The 16,658-nt window shown below is 50.5% G+C and overlaps 1 protein-coding gene across 1 annotated transcript; it reads left to right on the forward strand.

The window, feature by feature from the left end:
• The first annotated feature begins 14,305 nt into the window (after positions 1–14,305).
• On the forward strand, positions 14,306–15,256 carry LOC149521233 (olfactory receptor 5V1-like). The gene has a single exon (XM_089774395.1). The coding sequence runs from the start codon at positions 14,306–14,308 to the stop codon at positions 15,254–15,256; it is 951 nt and encodes a 316-aa protein (XP_089630521.1).
• The last annotated feature ends 1,402 nt before the right edge of the window (positions 15,257–16,658 follow it).

Raw genomic sequence — 16,658 nt, forward strand, 5'->3', positions numbered from 1 at the left:
TTGTCCCAAAGAATCAGTTGAAGCCCAGGGCCAGTCATCCCTCCCGCAAGGCTCACGCCCACCCACTCCTGGGATTTCAAACAGTGTCCCACTACACCCATCCAGGACATGTCAGGCATTATGGAATTCACCACCTAAAGAATTAAATGGAAGTACGAGAGAGAAACAAAATGAGGAATTGCACAGACCAGTTAAGAATCCACTAAAAGAACAGTTTGGGAGAATCAAATGAAAGAGACTAGATGGGCCTTTGAGGAAATTACAAGCAGGAAATGTAAAAGACACTCTGAGGGTATGTCTACACTAGCTCGTTAATTTGAGCTAGGTAGGCAAATGAGGCGACCGGAGTGGCAAATGAAGCCAGGGATTTAAATATCCTGGGCTTTATTTGCATGTTCCCGTCTGGTCGCCATTTTGAAATTAGCAGTGAAATGTAAATTCGAACTAAATCCTTTTATTCGAAATAGCGGTTTGCATGTGTAGATGGTATTGAAGTTAATTCAAAATAACAGCTGTGGAATGAGGAGTAACAGTTAATTCAAACTAAGGACATTGTTTGAATTAATGTTTCACTGCCGTGTGTAGCCGCGTGGCAGTGAGTTCGGGCTACTGAAATTTCAAAATGGCGACCGGACGGGAACATGGAAATAAAGCCCGGGATATATAAATCCCAGGCATCATTTGCAACTCCGGTCGCCTCATTTGTCTACCTATCTCGAATTAACGAGCTAGTGTAGTCATACCCTGAGTGTGTGCATGCGTGCACACATAATATAATTGGACAGTGTCTGAGTGTATTTTTGGAGACTGTGTTTGTAAGCTACACAAAGTGTCTGTGTGTGTGTGAGACACTGAATGACCCAGTGTGTGTAGCTTTTTGGAAACACAACCTCCCTTGAAGGAGCCCTTTGCTGTTTTAACAAAGACCTGAAATGTCTAACAGGCCTCCCTCTCCAATGGGAGCGCCAATGGAATCTGCATCTAAACGTAGCAGCTGGAGATCACGTCCACGGAGGGATTGCCCACTCCTGGGCGGGGCAAAGAAAAGGAAGAATGAGGAAGGATGGCAGCAGGGTCTCCCTGATACCAGTCTGCCGTGGGTGGGAGCTGGGTGCCCACACCTGGACAGGAGGCAGGAGGCCTGGACCTGGGGGAGCAAGAGTGTTTCTCCATTTTTGCAGGAGGGCTGGGGAGATGAGGCTGGGCTGTATCTGTGAACACAGCTGCCCAGCTCTCAGACAGGTTTCACAGAGCAACAGTGACTCTGAACTCCACATTGGGGGGGGCTTTGCTATTTGCTATTAGCTCCTGGAGAGCCAACTCTGGGGGCCCAATGGGAAACCCTCTGAGCCACAGGAGTTTAGGCCAATATATTTGCCAATTTACTCAAAAGTTGGAGACCTTCCCTCATTTGTGCTGCTCTTCTCTGGACCCTCTCCAATCTCTCCACAGCTCTCTTGAAATGTGGGACCCAGAACTGGACACAGCACTTCAGCTGAGGCCAACTCAGCAGAGAGTAGAGAGGCCCACGATTCAAGTCAAATGGGGATAATTGAAGACGGTTCAGGAAAACACATACATTAATGGAGATAAGGCCTACAACTGGAAGGGACCTTGCAAGGTCATCAAGCCCAGTCCCCTGCCTTGACAGCAGGCCCAAGTGCCATCCCTGACAAAATTTTGCCCCAAGCCTCTAAAAGGCTCACAACCCTGGGTTCGGCACTCCAATGCTCAATCACTGAGATACCCCTCCCCCCTTATTGAAGAGTAATAGGTGTAATGGCAGTGTAGACAGCTCCTTCTTGAGCAAGAGCCTCTAACGTAACAACGGTGGCTCTTTAGCTATGCAAATGAGGCTCGGCGATATTCCATGCTTAGCCTCATTTGCATATTACTGGTGCAAGAAGCCGCGAGTGTAGACGTTGCCTTGGAGATTTACAAAAAATGCCCCTCGTAGTTCAGACTCAAGGCTGTCGATCTCTTTCTCTTGCCAAAGTGAGGGGGAAAGGGCGGCTTAAAATGCAGTGGAAGTACGTGCCAAGGGAACAAATATTTACAGCTGGAAAATGTATCCAACCGAGCCTGGGTCCTTCGGAGCAGGGGCTGTGGGGGTGGGGTGGGGCAGAGCCTTGAGGGTAGGTGTATGTGGGGGGCAAAGGAGCAGGATGGGGACATGGGATGTGGGAGAGTGAGGGGTGGGGTGTCAGGAGGGACTCGGGGGGGGCTCCCATCCCATGGGGGATTGTCTCTGTGCCCAGATCCCCAGTCCCTGGCTAGCAAGGAACTTCTGTCTCCCAACCCCTCAAGCCACCAGGGCATTTTGTGTCCCCCCAAATCCCTCTCCTTGAAAAAGAATTTCTGTCTTCCTCCAGCCCTTGTGATCCCCAGGTGGCTTCTGTCTCCCCCCCACCCCCTCCAACCTCCATCTACAAACACCGGGGGCTTTCTGTCTCCTCATAGAATCATAGAATCATAGGACTGGAAGGGACCTCGAGAGGTCATCGAGTCCAGCCCCCCGCCCTCAAGGCAGGACCAAGCTCCGTCTACACCATCCCTGACAGATGTCTATCTAACCTGTTCTTAAATATCTCCAGAGAGGGAGATTCCACCACCTCCCTTGGCAATTTATTCCAATATTTGACCACCCTGACAGTTAGGAATTTTTTCCTGATGTCCAATCAAAACCGCCCCTGCTGCACTTTAAGCCCATTACTCCTTGTCCAGTTCTCAGAAACCAAGAGGAACAAATTTTCTCCTTCCTCCTTGTGACACCCTTTTAGATATTTGAAAACCTCTTTCATGTCCCCTCTTAATCTTCTTTTTTCCAAACTAAACAAGCCCAGTTCATGAAGCCTGGCTTCATAGGTCATGTTCTCTAGGCCTTTAATCATTCTTGTCGCTCTTCTCTGTACCCTTTCCAATTTCTCCACATCTTTCTTGAAATGTGGTGCCCAGAACTGGACACAGTACTCCAGCTGAGGCCTAACTAGTGCAGAGTAGAGCGGCAGAATGACTTCACGAGCTTTGCTTACAACACACCTGTTGATACAACCTAGAATCATATTTGCTTTTTTTGAAACAGCATCACACTGTTGACTCATATTCAACTTGTGGTCCACTATGACCCCTAGATCCCTTTCCACCATGCTCCTTCCTAGTCAGTCGCTTCCCATCTTGTATGTATGGAACTGATTGTTCCTTCCTAAGTGGAGCACTTTGCATTTCTCTTTATTAAACCTCATCCTGTTTACCTCTGACCATTTCTCTAACTTGCTAAGGTCATTTTGAATTATGTCCCTATCCTCCAAAGAAGTTGCAACCCCACCCAGTTTGGTATCATCTACAAACTTAATAAGCGTACTCTCTATCCCAATATCTACATCATTGATGAAGATATTGAACAGTACGGGTCCCAAAACAGACCCTTGCGGAACTCCACTTGTTATCCCTTTCCAGCAGGATTTAGCACTGTTAACAACAACTCTCTGACTACGGTTATCCAGCCAATTATGCACCCACCTTATCGTGGCCCTATCTAAGTTATATTTGCCTAGTTTATCAATAAGAATATCATGCGAGACTGTATCAAATGCCTTATTAAAGTCTAGGTATATGACATCCACCGCTTCTCCCTTATCCACAAGGCTCGTTATCCTATCAAAGAAAGCTATCAGATTAGTTTGGCATGGCTTGTTCTTCACAAACCCATGCTGGCTATTCCCTATCACTTTATTACCTTCCAAGTGTTTGCATATGATTTCCTTAATTACCTGCTCCATTATCTTCCCTGGGACAGACCTTGAACTAACCGGTCTGTAGTTTCCTGGGTTGTTCTTATTCCCCTTTTAATAGATGGGTAAAATATTTGCCCTTTTCCAGTCTTCTGGAATCTCCCCTGTCTGCCATGATTTCTCAAAGATCATAGCTAAAGGCTCAGATACCTCCTCTATCAGCTCCTTGAGTATCCTGGGATGCATTTCATCAGGACCTGGTGACTTGCTGACATCTAACTTTCCTAAGTGATTTTTAACTTGTTCTTTGTGTATCCTATCTTCTAAATTTACCCTCTCTCTGCTTGTATTCACTACGTAGCACTCGGTTTCCTCCCCCACCCCGCTCTGCGGACAAGAGCCGAGGGGGAATGGTTGGAGACACACCCCAGTCCTGCTAGCATCTCTCTCCCTGGCGTGGCTGCCCCATTCCTCTGAGCACCCCAACACCTGCCCTCCTTCTGCACCTCCCAATGACATGACCTCCCCCACACCAGCTCCCTGCTTGGACGAGTGTACCCCTCACCCTGTCCCGAGACCTTGATCCTTGTGCTGACTCTTACACCCCTTTCCCCACAACTCCCTGAGCTGCCTTGAACACCCCAACCCTGCCTTGAGCCCACCCCTCTCTGACAAACTTCTCCCTCTGCCATGACCCCCCAACACACACCCAACCCCTGCTCTTTTTCCAGTGTCCCCACCCCCCTGCCCTCAATGTTCCTCTCCCAAACCCTGACTCCTGCACCACCCACGCCTCGGCTCCTGCACTGAGCTGGGGACATTCGCAGGTGGGTGACTCTTAGGAAGCGTTGCACCGAGAAAAGAGCCTTTGAGTAGCCAGTTGTTCATGCCTCATGCTGTCTGGCTGGTTGCCGGGTGCTATGGATTTGGGGTGTTCTCTGCTCCAGGCTAACAGTCTGAACCCTCTTTGGGAAGCCCACACCACACGGGCATTTCACTGAACACCCGATTTCATTCAAAGGAAATTGATGGTTGAAACGCCCAACGTGAGCAATGGCTGACGTGATTCAGACACGTCTACCAAGCAAGGAGAAGCCACCTCTGGCCCGTCCAGCCGACTCACACTGAGGTGAAGTTTTATTGCTGAGAAGACATTCAGGCTGGGGCTGCAGCACAAGGTCTGGGACCCTTCCACATCACCGGACCTAGATCCCTCGTTCCAGCAGTGAAACAGCCCCATGAACCCTCGTCTGTTGCCACAGGCCAGCTGCTGTTTTTCTTCCATGAAGAGATGTGGCTTTAGGAAGTGTTGGAATCCAACCCAATGTGTCTTGACTTTCCACCGCAGGAGTAAAATCCCCCCGTGTAGCCTGGGGGTTAGAGGCCCTTAGGGCTGAGCTGACCCCACGTCACCTTTGCTCCTAAAGGCATCGATTGGATGGTTGGGTTATGAGGTAACACAGATCACTGAACCATCCATCCCAGCCCATTCCCACTGGGGCCATAAGCTCCTGATCACCGACCGGCCAGTCCCTCCGTGTGAGGGGTGCTCTGGTCTCGCCTGGCCAGTCAGCTCTGGAGTTCACAGACAAGAGCAGGCTAATAGGTCAGGGTACCTGTAAGACTCCTTCTTACCTGTACGCTGACTGGTTACACTTGGAACCTCCCTATCCGTTACTGTGATGTCGTTGTAGCAGAAATACAAAGCATTTTTGGCAAGACGGTGCATTGACAGTGTCATTGGGAGCATCAGGATTTGCTGAATTTGACGATCCCATTTGTAGTCCTGCCTCAATTTTCTATCTCAAATTGTGAATACGGAGCATGAATCTCTATTCCCAATGTATTCACACACCGGTACCCCACTGGGGAAGGGGCTTTCAGTGCAGACAGATCCCTGAGCCCTGTAATGAGACATTAGGGAGAAGCACAGGCCTCAGGAGAAGCCCAAATCCCACAGATGGAGACTGTTTCAGAGAGACCAATTAACAGTTGTTGTGATTGTATGAAGTCATCAGACCAGACCACAGAACTCTGGGTCCCTCCTCCCAGCCAGTCCGGGGAGCAGTTTTGAAACAAAGGATCCCCACCCTTTGCCAGAGCTATATAAGACAGGGGGTGAAATCATCCGTTTTCACTCCCCACACAAGAAGACGCCGGGAAGAAGCTGAGGAAGACAGACTGACCTGGGGGAAGGGCTGGACCCAGGCTGAAGGCGTCTTACCCACTGTCTGGAAACCTGAGCACCCCAAAGCAAATGCAACTTGGGCCTTGAGAAGCTGCCAGACGGCCGGTTCCATCCCTCCGGGTGAGAATCTGCTTGTTCCTCCTGGCTGTGCCCCGTGTCTCCTGCAGAGTTTGTGTCTGGTTAGTTACTGATAATCTGCTTTGCTGTCCCTGAGACCCATGTCAATCCACTGTTTGTAGTTAATAACCTTGTGTGTGGTGTTACCCAAACCAGTGAAACGAATGGGGGAAATTCTCCCCCGGTTAGCACACGTGGGCATTTTCCTCTCCACGTTGGGGGGTGTGAGCAGATTAACAAATTTTTCCTGTGGGTGGTTCGACCTGCCTAGGACAGAGCAATGGGCGGCTCTTGGATTTAGAATGTGAGAATGGCCAGACTGCGCCGGTCCAAAGGTCCCCTCCCCCTACTGCGCTCACTCCCAGCACTGGCCGATGCCAGGGGCTTCTGGAGGTATTGACAGAACAGAGAAATATCAACCGATTCCTCCCCTGTCGGTTGTTCCCTTTCTCTTGTGACGTGTCACTGGCATTGGGGGTGTGATCTCTAGACTCTGTTTTACAAATGTGGGGGAAATCTCGCTCCCCTGGGGTACAGAGCCCCCAGAAGGGTCCGAGCTGGAGGTCAAAGCAGTGAGGCAGGAGAGAAACCTAGAAGGAAAACTTTATTATGCATGCGTGCAGGCTGACAGCTACAGCAGCAGCCCTGAGACACAGTTTCAGGGATTCGCTATACAGTATGCTCAGACAGTTTAGTTGTTGATTGTTTTCTTTAACATATCAAAGTCTCAGCAGAAGTACTCTGAGACGTTTCTGTTCACACCAGGAGTGCTAGAAGTAAGTTTTACAGAACAAAGGTACATGAGAACGTGAGTGGAGGAGTCTACAAGGCAATTGTGACAAAGATAAGGGTTTACATGACAAATTGTGACAGACTAGGAGTATCCATGAACTCCCACACAAACCAGGTGAAGTGATTGTTTGTACAATTCACCCCCTTCCATGTAACACTGTCCGGGTTGCAACATCAAAGAGAGCCTGGTGCTTGTTAGGTTTTGTGTGTGTGTACATGGGCACGTGCTTGCATGATACAAGTGGACGGTGTATGAGTGTATTTTTGGAGGCTGTGTTTCTAAGATACACAAAGTGTGTGTGTGTGTGTGTGTGTGTGCGCGCGAGACACTGAATGACCCAGTGTGTGTGTAGCTTTGTGGGAACACACCTTCCCTTGAAGGAGCCCCTTGCTGGTTTCCCAAAGACCTGAAATATGGGTATACAATAGGCCATCAGGTGCCCAACTCTCTTTCGCACTGATAGTTGGTTGGTGACTAAATCCCTTAGTTTTCTTGAAAGCTAACAGCTGATGTCAACAAGGTGACTGAATTTATTTTCATGTGGCCTATGTTGGACGTGCCTGATGACAATAAGCTTTACCTATCAATAAGCATTGTGTGTAGCTTTGGGGGAACACACCCTTTGTGAAGGAGCCCCTTGCTGGTTTCACAGCGTCCTGAAGTGTGGGTGCACATCAATGCCCAGCTCTCTTTCACGCTGATAGCGGGGCCTAAATCCCTTAGTTTCCTTTAAAACTCATGGCTGATGTCAATAAGGTGCTTGAGTTTTTCTTCTCAATGGCCTGTGTTTGGAGTGCCAGGCCGACAGATCAGACAGACCTGGGAGCTTTAGCCAAGAATCTTTGAAATCTCTCAACCTGGGACCGCTGAGTTGTTCTCCCAGAAGGAGATCTTCGTTCCACCTGGAAACCGTCCTGGAAACCTGATGCCATTGACCCTGGAGCATCCGAGGTCAGAGGGTAGCCCACAGTGTTTGCTTAGGGTTCCGTCTTTTCTGTGTCCTGTTCTCTCTTTGTTTCTCAGTTGCATCGTTCCAATGGTGGAATTTTCTTTCTTTCAATCTTCTGCCACAGCAGATACTGGCAAGACCTTCATGGAAAGACTTCGGGTCCCAGTGTTTGTGGTAGGGGGGATATCTGTAGTAACCTCAAGAGTGCGATTCCCTGCTCCCTTAGAGCAACACACTCCCCCTTTGGCTGAGCTCTGGTGCTAACAGTAGCAGTGTAGCCTCAGCAGCACAGACCAGCTCCCCCAACCCAATCCCACCTGACACCCCAGGTATGCACCTAGGGTGTGTCCCAATCCGCTGCTCGTGCTGCCGGGTTCTCACTGCTAATTTTATGTTGCTAATTGATGAAAGCTAGTGGATGTTATCCAGCTGGCAACAGCACAACCTGAATAGCTGATGTGTTTCAGTTTCTAGATACGAATTATGGAGAAAGCAGAAGGAAGAAATGGAACGTTCTACAAGGAACTGATCCTTCTTGGGTTTGGGAACGGCCCTGTACTGCAGCCCCTCCTCTTCCTGCTGTTTCTAGTCATCTACCTTGTGGCTGTGGCTTGGAACCTCCTCATCATTGTGCTAGTGGTGGCTGATCGGCAACTTCAAACCCCCATGTACTACTTCGTGGCCAGCTTGTCCTCTGTAGAGATCTGCTACGTCTCAACCACACTGCCCAGGCTGCTGGCCAGTCTCGCGACTGGGGACAGAACCATTTCTCTGCAGAACTGCATTGTGCAATTTAATGTCAATATTATCCTGTCCAATGCAGAATGCAATCTTCTCACGGCCATGTGTATTGATCGGTATCTAGCGATCTGCCATCCCCTCCGTTACCCTGCTCTGATGAACGGCAGGGTGTGTGGCCACATGGTGGCATGGACCTGGATTTATGGCATTGCTTACAGTATCATGCTACAAGCTTTAAGTCTGCAATCAATATACTGTGGAGCCAAAGAACTTGACCTTCTTTTTTGTGATTTTGGACGTGTTTATCGTCCGTTTTGTGGTTCCAATATCAAGACAATGCAACTGGTGACATCCATTTACAGTATCATATCGAATATTGTCATCTTACTACTCACCCTGGTGACCTACATTTGTATCATTGTCAACATCCTGAGAATCCCTTCCAGCACCGGGAGGCAAAAGGCCTTTTCCACCTGCTCCTCCCACCTCATTGTGGTTGGAATGTATTATGGGACCGTACTAACAATCTATGCATTTCCAGTGATTGATCCGATCTTCCAGAAAGTAATTGACGTCTGGTTCTTTGTCATGGTCCCTTTGGTCTTCCCCATTCTCTACTGCCTGAGAAACAAGGAGGTCCATCAGTCCCTGAGAAAAGCTCGTGTGGCACTAGTTGCTTTCAGACACAAGCCTGGAGTGTGACAGCACAAAGAAAGACTTTGAGTAGAATAGAGATGAACTGGAATATTTTCTTACACGTGACCCATTTGATTCCCTGACAAGAGGCTTCGCCCTCAATGACCTTACGTCACCTTGTTCCTTGCTTGATTCCTTGCTTTGTCCTTGGTCGTGTCAGATTTTTTGAGCTTTTGCATATCAGCTGTGCATTTTTGTGACGCCCTCCACTTTATTGATCTGTGTATAAACACAAGTGCCCATATTCTGCAGGGAGCTTAACAACTTCTGAGTGATCCTGGATCTCCTCCCCGCCTACTGAATCCTATGACATTTATATCCCTTTGATTGGGGTTTTCCATTGTCATAGATCCCCCATTGCCACCCACCCTGAAGACCACTGAGGGGGACCGCTTGACCTCTGACCCATGTTCCATACCTGCCACGGCCGATGTCCCTTCCACCTCGGCCAGGAAGAAGGTCCAGGGAAAGAAGATGGGCAAGGGCCCGTCCAAAAAGGCCAAACCTCCTGCTGCTGAGGTCATTCCACCCGCTGTGGCCCTGACATCTGCCACACCCTCTCCTTCCCGCCGGCTCTGGGGCCAATCCAACTACAAACCCCAGAGCGTATGGCCAGGTGGTCACTGCTACCCCCCACGTGCTGTTGTGTCATCTGCCCGAACTGCCGCCTCCAGCTCCATCCCAGCTCCAGCTTGCTGCCTCGCCTCACGACGACACTTACATGTGGGCATTGGCGAGGGTGGTGGGGGCCTCGGCCGTGGTGACGGCCTCCAAGTTATATGGCAAGGTGGCCCAGGAGGCAGTGGAGCAGAGCCTGCCGGTGGGGGGCATGGATGTGACCCTCAAGCCATTGGAGGACCTGGGAATACAGCTCCTAACATCTGTCCCGCCCTTCCTCCCCAATGCTGCTTTGTTGCCTGCCCTCTCTACTCTGGCAAGGCCCATTTCTCCAATCAAACCTCTCCCGTTGGGCTGTAAAAACTCTGCCCCCTTCCATGTCGTGTCCTTCTGCCGGCAGGCACACATGCAGATACTGCCAGTGGCGCATGGCAGGATGGCTCTAGAGGGGTCCTTCTTGTTGTCCTACCAGTGGGCCCTCTACCAGTCCCATTATTCCCCTGGGAGACCCAGTGCCTCCTCTGCCGGGTGATGGGGCACGTCCGGAGGGACTGCCCTATGCCCTGGTTGAAGGAGGTGTCCAGGCCCCCTAGGGCCCAGGAGGCTGCTAGCCCTAAAATAACCGTCCCCCCTGGTAGTCCGGCCTCTGCAGCTGCCCCTCATCCATCTGACGGCTCTGCTTGGCAGCCCGATGCACCCCCTCCGGCGTGCCTGAGCAAGCAGGCAGGCCCCGTCTCTAGTCCAACTGGTTCTTCAGGGCTGAGGAGGAGAGGGTGGCACGGTCGTTGCCCAGCGAGGAAAAGGGCTCCACCCACGGGGAGGTTTCCCTACCCACCTCCCTCCCTTGCCTCAACATCCCTCCCCCGAGCAACAACTGTGCCCTCTGGCCTCACCCCTGCTGGGGAGCCCTCCACCTCCATCTTAGAGGGCTTGACGCTCGTTCGGGGGAAACGCAAAGGCCCCCCTCTGAAAAATCCCGAGGGAGGCCAATGCTGCCGAGAACACCCCCGATTACCGTCAGCAGGAGGTGCTGGCCAAACAAGTCGTGGCAGCCCATTCCCAAAGAGGCCTCAGGTGGAGCTCCCCCGGCCCCGGTTCCATCTGTGCCCCCTGTCATCACCTCTAAGGTAACTGTTGCCTCGGTGGCCGGCGGGGCTGTGGCGATAGAGCTCAGCTCTACATTTGAGGAGATTGAGGCCCTGGGTCTGACCCCACTCACCCAGGGGGAGGACGACCCCCTGCCAGAGGTCTCTTCCCTCCCCCATGTTCCAGGCAGCCACCTATATCCTCATCCCTGGGGCATCTCTGGTGTCCTCTGTCAGCCTGGCTGCTTTGGATGCCCTTTATGAGGCAGTCGAGCCCTCAGGATGGTCGCCTTCCCTTCCCATTGGGGGAACCCATCAGTATGGGTCCCCTCCCTGTTCCTGCCCTGCTGGTTCCCCTTCAGGAGGTGCTGCAGTCTGGTGGCCTGGACCTGGGGGACCATTCCCTATTAACTGAGAGTGGTCCTCAGGGGCTGGTGTTTGTATCCCTGGTCCCTAGTCCCATGGGACTGCCTTATTCCCTCCGCTGCTCCCTTGCATGCCGGGGTCAGAGACAGGCATCAAGGCGCCATCGGTGTTGGCACCGCACCGGCAATAGGGTCCTTGTTTTCCATTTCCATGGCCTGCGAGCTCTATCTAGAGACCCGGATGGAGGAAAACCCCGGTACCTTCTTGGAACTGGGATCTGAGCTGCTCCAGTTCCTCACAGAAAACTGCGTGGCCAAGAGTTCTGCGTGCTCACCCTCCAGCACTGGGGAGACTTTCATTCCATCCTCCGGAATACAAGAGCCCTCTTGCAGCAAGGGAGAGGGACCAATAGGCAGGACACCTTAAATTTCCGCAGGAGCCGTGTGCTCTGCTTCCTTCGGAGGAGGAGAACTCGGTGGTTTTCCTGCAAGAGACCCACATGACTCCAGCTGTCGAGGCTAGCTGGTGGCTGGAGTCGAGGGACAGGGTGTATTTTAGCCACCTCAGCGGTTGCATGGCTGAGATGGTCACCCTGTTCTCCCCTGCCCTGAGGACCGACATGCTGGGGATTGCTGAGAGAGTCGCAGGCTGCCTGCTGCACGTCTGGGACCACGTGGAGGGGCTGACGGTGAATGTAGTCAATGTCTATGCCCCAAAAGGCTTGAACCAGGTCACCTTTTATCGGCAGATGGCCACCTTACTTGGCATCCTGGATTGGGATTGATCCTGCCTAGGGCAGGGGGCTGGACTTGATGAGCTTCTAAGGTCTTTTCCAGCTCTATGGTTCTATGATTCTATGGTCCTCGCGAGTCTCTGGTCCTTGACAAGGACTTTAATACCACCCTTGAGGAGTGGGACCGCGAGGTGTACCGGTAGTTCGGAATAGGAAGCCTAGTTCGAACTACCTAGTTCGAGCCCCGTGTAGCCGCACTGCACGGGGTTCGAACCAGCGGGGTTTTAAAAATGGCGGCTCCCCACTTATGCAAATGAAGCCCGGGAAATTCAGATCCCGGGCTTCATTTGCAAGTGCGGTATGCCTACATTACCCTCCTAGTTCGAACTAGGAGGGTAGTGTAGACATACCCCCAATGGTTAGCTTGACTGTAGCTTCCCTTCTACAGTGGCTGGTCAGGGAACCCTGCATGTCTCTGCACATGGGTGGGTTGGTGCTGGAGGAACGTTGGGAATAGGACCTTTGTCTGCAGCTGGCCAGAGCAGCACAGTGCGAGGGGATCCCAGGCTGGGGGCTCAGAGGCTCAGGGGATCCCCATCTCTAGGTAGAACCTTGGAGGCCAACCCAGCCCAGACGAGCTGTAGGAAAACCTGCCTAGGACAGAGCAATGGGCGGCTCTCAGAATTAGAATGTAAGAACGGCCAAACTGGGCCAGTGAGAAGGTCCATCTGCCCCAGCGCCCTGCCTCCCAGCACTGGCCAACGTCGGGTGCTTCTGAGGGGAAGAAGAGAACAGGCACCTGTCGACTGATTCATCCCCTGCCGCTCTTTCCCTTCCTCTCCTGCTGTATTGGTGCTGGGTTACAGCAAACGATGTGACTGACATTGGCCATGTGGCCTCTTGACTGTATTTTACAATAATCCGACTGGGCGCAGCGATTTCCTTTACAATTCATCACCCCCCGTAACGCCGTCTGGCTTGCAACTGAAGGAAGGGGAGCCAGGTGTATTTTGGGCTGCTTTGTGCGCATCCACAGACCCGTGTTTCCTCACGAGTCAGTTTCCCATCTGCAGCCAGCCCCCTGCTGTGCACGTTATTGTGCTGCAAGTTGGTGCTAATGGTTTTAGAGGCCAAATGGTTTTATATGGTTTAGAGGCCAAACCGTTCTGTAGCGCACATCTTGCCTCTGATATTCACGAGTCCTTTGTAGCTCAGGGAAAGAGGCTCAGTCACCGAGGGCAGGTTTTTTGGGTCAGGTCTTTTACAGGGGGAAGGCAGCAGTTACTTTCTCTACGTCTCATCTGTGCTGGGATCTGTGTCTCCCCCTACCCTCTCACAGAACGCCCAGCAGCAGAGTGCAGGTGTGTTTCATAACAGCAATCCCCCTCCGCCTTTTCCAGCCTACAAATGCAGACCGGTCCCTCTCACCGATGTGCCTGGTTTTTTTTAATCTTATCTGCAGACAAAATTTCATTCCAAGCATTCCACGTGCAAAACTGGTAGGTAACCCCACCCCAAGATATTATATAGATTTTAAAACTTTTCCGTAGGAGTAATTCCTTCATCCGTCAGGCATTTTGGAACTCATTATTCAAAGAATTAAATGGAAGCACAAGAGAGAAACACAATGACGAATGGCGTAGAGAATGGTTGGAAAATACGGTAAAAACATAGACAGTGTGTGTGTGTGTGAGCATGCATGTGCATACATGAAAGAGAGAGTGAATAGTGTATGAGTGTGTTTTTGGGTGAGAGTGTGTTTGTGAGTCCAACACAAAGAATGTGTGTTCATGTATGAGACACTGTCTGTATGTGTAGCCTGGAAGGAAGACAACATTCCGCTGGGGGAAAAGAGCCTCTCGCTCTATCAGCAGAGACCTGAAATGTGGGTGCTTCGTTGGCCATCAGGTGCCCAACTCTCTTTCACAGTATAAGGCAGTTTGTCCCTCTATCCCTTAGGTTCCTTTAAAATTCACAGCTGATGTCAACAAAGTGATTGACTTTTTCTTCACGTGGCCTGCGTTTGGGTTGTCAGGTAGAGACATCAGACTGGCCGGGGATCTTTAGTCAAGAATCTTTGAAATCTTTCAAAACGGGAGCATTGAATTTTTCTGCATAAAAGCAGCTCTCAGTTGTGCCTGTCTAAACACACACAAACCTGATGCAATCGACCTTGGGGTATCTGAGGTCAGGTAGCAGCCCACGTTCCTGGCTAGGTAGTCAACAACACAACCTGTCTGTGCATGCTCCATGAATATGTGATGCTTTTCTGTGTCTAGATATGTATTATGGAAGGAAGAAACCAAACGCCCATCGTGGAATTGATCCTTTTAGGATTTAGGAATGACCCTGAACTGCAGCCCCTCCTCTTCCTGCTGTTTCTGCTGATCTACATTGCGGCTGTGGCTGGGAACCTCCTCATCATTGTGCTAGTGGTGGCTGATCGGCACCTTCACACCCCCATGTACTACTTCGTGGCCAACTTGTCCGCTGTGGAGATCTGCTACGTCTCCACCACCCTGCCCAGGCTGATTAGCAGTCTGGTGACTGGGGACAGAACCATTTCTTTTCAGAACTGCCTTGTGCAATTTCACTTCTATATTATCCTGTCCAATGCAGAATGTCTGCTGCTCACGGTCATGTGTTGTGATCGGTATTTAGCGATCTGTCACCCCCTCCGTTACCCCACTCTTATGAACGGCAGGGTGTGTGGTCACGTGGTGGCAGGGTGCTTAATATTCCGCATTTCCAGCAGCATCATGATACACATTTTTATTCTGCAATTAACGTACTGTGGTTCCGAAGTATTTGACCATTTCTTTTGTGATTTTGCATCCGATGGTGGGTTCTGTGGCGAGACCCAGACGCTGTCACTGGTGACAATTTTTCTGTCTGTCATATTGAACATTGGAGTCTTTTTGATTACCCTGACAACCTACATTTGTATCATCGTCAGTATCCTGAGAATCCCTTCCAGCACCTGGAGGCAAAAGGCCTTTTCCACCTGCTCCTCCCACCTCATTGTGGTTGCAGTTTACTATGTGAGCACAATTGCAATCATTATGTTTTCACTGTTCCGGCCCCTCGCAATCGTGTACAAAATATTGTCTGTCACGAGCACAGTCCTGATACCTTTGATCAACCCTATTATCTACTGCCTGAGGAACAAGGAGGTCCATCAGTCCCTGAGAAAAGCTCTTATGAAACTGGTTGATTTCAGACACAGGCAGAGATTGTGAAATTACATATGTTGGTGTACAGTAAAATAGAGAAGAGCTGATGTATTCTCTTACACCTGGCCCATTTGATTCATTGAAAAGAGGGTTACCCCAAATGGACCTTTCTTGTTTGATTTCATGCTTTCTTCCTGTCGTTCTCCTACTTTCTCAGATTTTCTCTTTCATGTCAGCCGTGCATTTTAGTGACACACTCCACTTCACTGATCTATACAGGGACACAAGTGCCCAGACTCTGCAGGGAGCTTAACAGCTTCTGGGTGATCCTGGATCTCCTCCCCACCTACTGAATCCTACGACATTCCCATCCCATTGACGAGGCTCTTCTGTTGTCAGCTACGGCTTGGAAATTTGCCATGATGAGTGAATGTAGAACACATCTGCAGAAGGGAAAGAAATGAAATTCTATGAGAGTTTGGGAGTCTAAGGGTACGTCTTAGGCTTTTGTCAACGGAGGTTTTTGTCAACTGCAGGCTTTCTCGACAGATACGAGACTAGCTAGCATCTTGACTACATCCAGGTCTGTCAAGAAAGCAAGCCGCTTCATCTTCATTTGGCATGCGCCCTCTCCGAGCACTCGAGGAAAATATCCGTGAAGTCTCCATGGAGGTCGACCAGGCCCTGCAGCACCATGGAGGAATAGTCCTTGTGGTTAATGTACTGTGTGGCTCGGTGTTCTGGTGATCAGATGGGGATGTGTGTTCCATCAATGGCCCCTCCACAATTTTGGAAGCCCCGGGTGGCAAATCCAGCCACAATAGGGTCCGGGTCTCCCAGGCAGATGACTGTGCACAGCAGGAGAGAGTTGATGGCCCTCACCGCCGGCAGAAGGAGACAAACAAACACACAAAACAGAGAATCAGAAGTGGGTCCCATCACGTAAACCATCCCCTCATGCAGACCACGAATGAAGCTGTTGAACAAAACCATCCCCATAACCAGCCTCTGGAGCATCCGCTTGATATTAGCTGCCAACTAGACATTGAACCAGTGATATTGCTCATTGAGCCTGACGATGTAGCCGGCTTTCTGGACTACACCGGGCTCTGCTCCGCCATGACAACTGGAAACCTTTCTTGGAAAGCCCACAGAAAATGGTCATTTTACTGAAATTTCTATTTCTTTAAAGGGAAATGTTGATGGAAAAATATGGAAATCCCCCATGTGAACAAGAGCTGGTTTTCCCCAGTGTCTGTATAAATTCTTCCTCTCTTGGACTGAGCCATTTATTGACAGATCTCATCTTCTGTGATTCTATTGGTGAGTAGCTAATTGGTGATTGGCAGAGCTGATTGCAGATGTCACATAAAAAGCCACCAACTGCAGGTGCTCTGTGTTCGTTTGAGTCCTGCGCTTTTCCTGCAATGCCTGAATATGCTGACTCTCAACGCAATGAAGAGCCTGT

Source organism: Pelodiscus sinensis, chromosome 30, assembly GCF_052426305.1.
Source record: "Pelodiscus sinensis isolate ZL-2025 chromosome 30, ASM5242630v1, whole genome shotgun sequence".
Lineage (NCBI taxonomy): Eukaryota > Metazoa > Chordata > Testudines > Trionychidae > Pelodiscus > Pelodiscus sinensis.

Excerpts from the sequence above, each read along its gene's own strand:
- LOC149521233 (XM_089774395.1), top strand. The coding sequence starts at position 14,306 with ATGGAAGGAAGAAACCAAACGCCCATCGTGGAATTGATCCTTTTAGGA.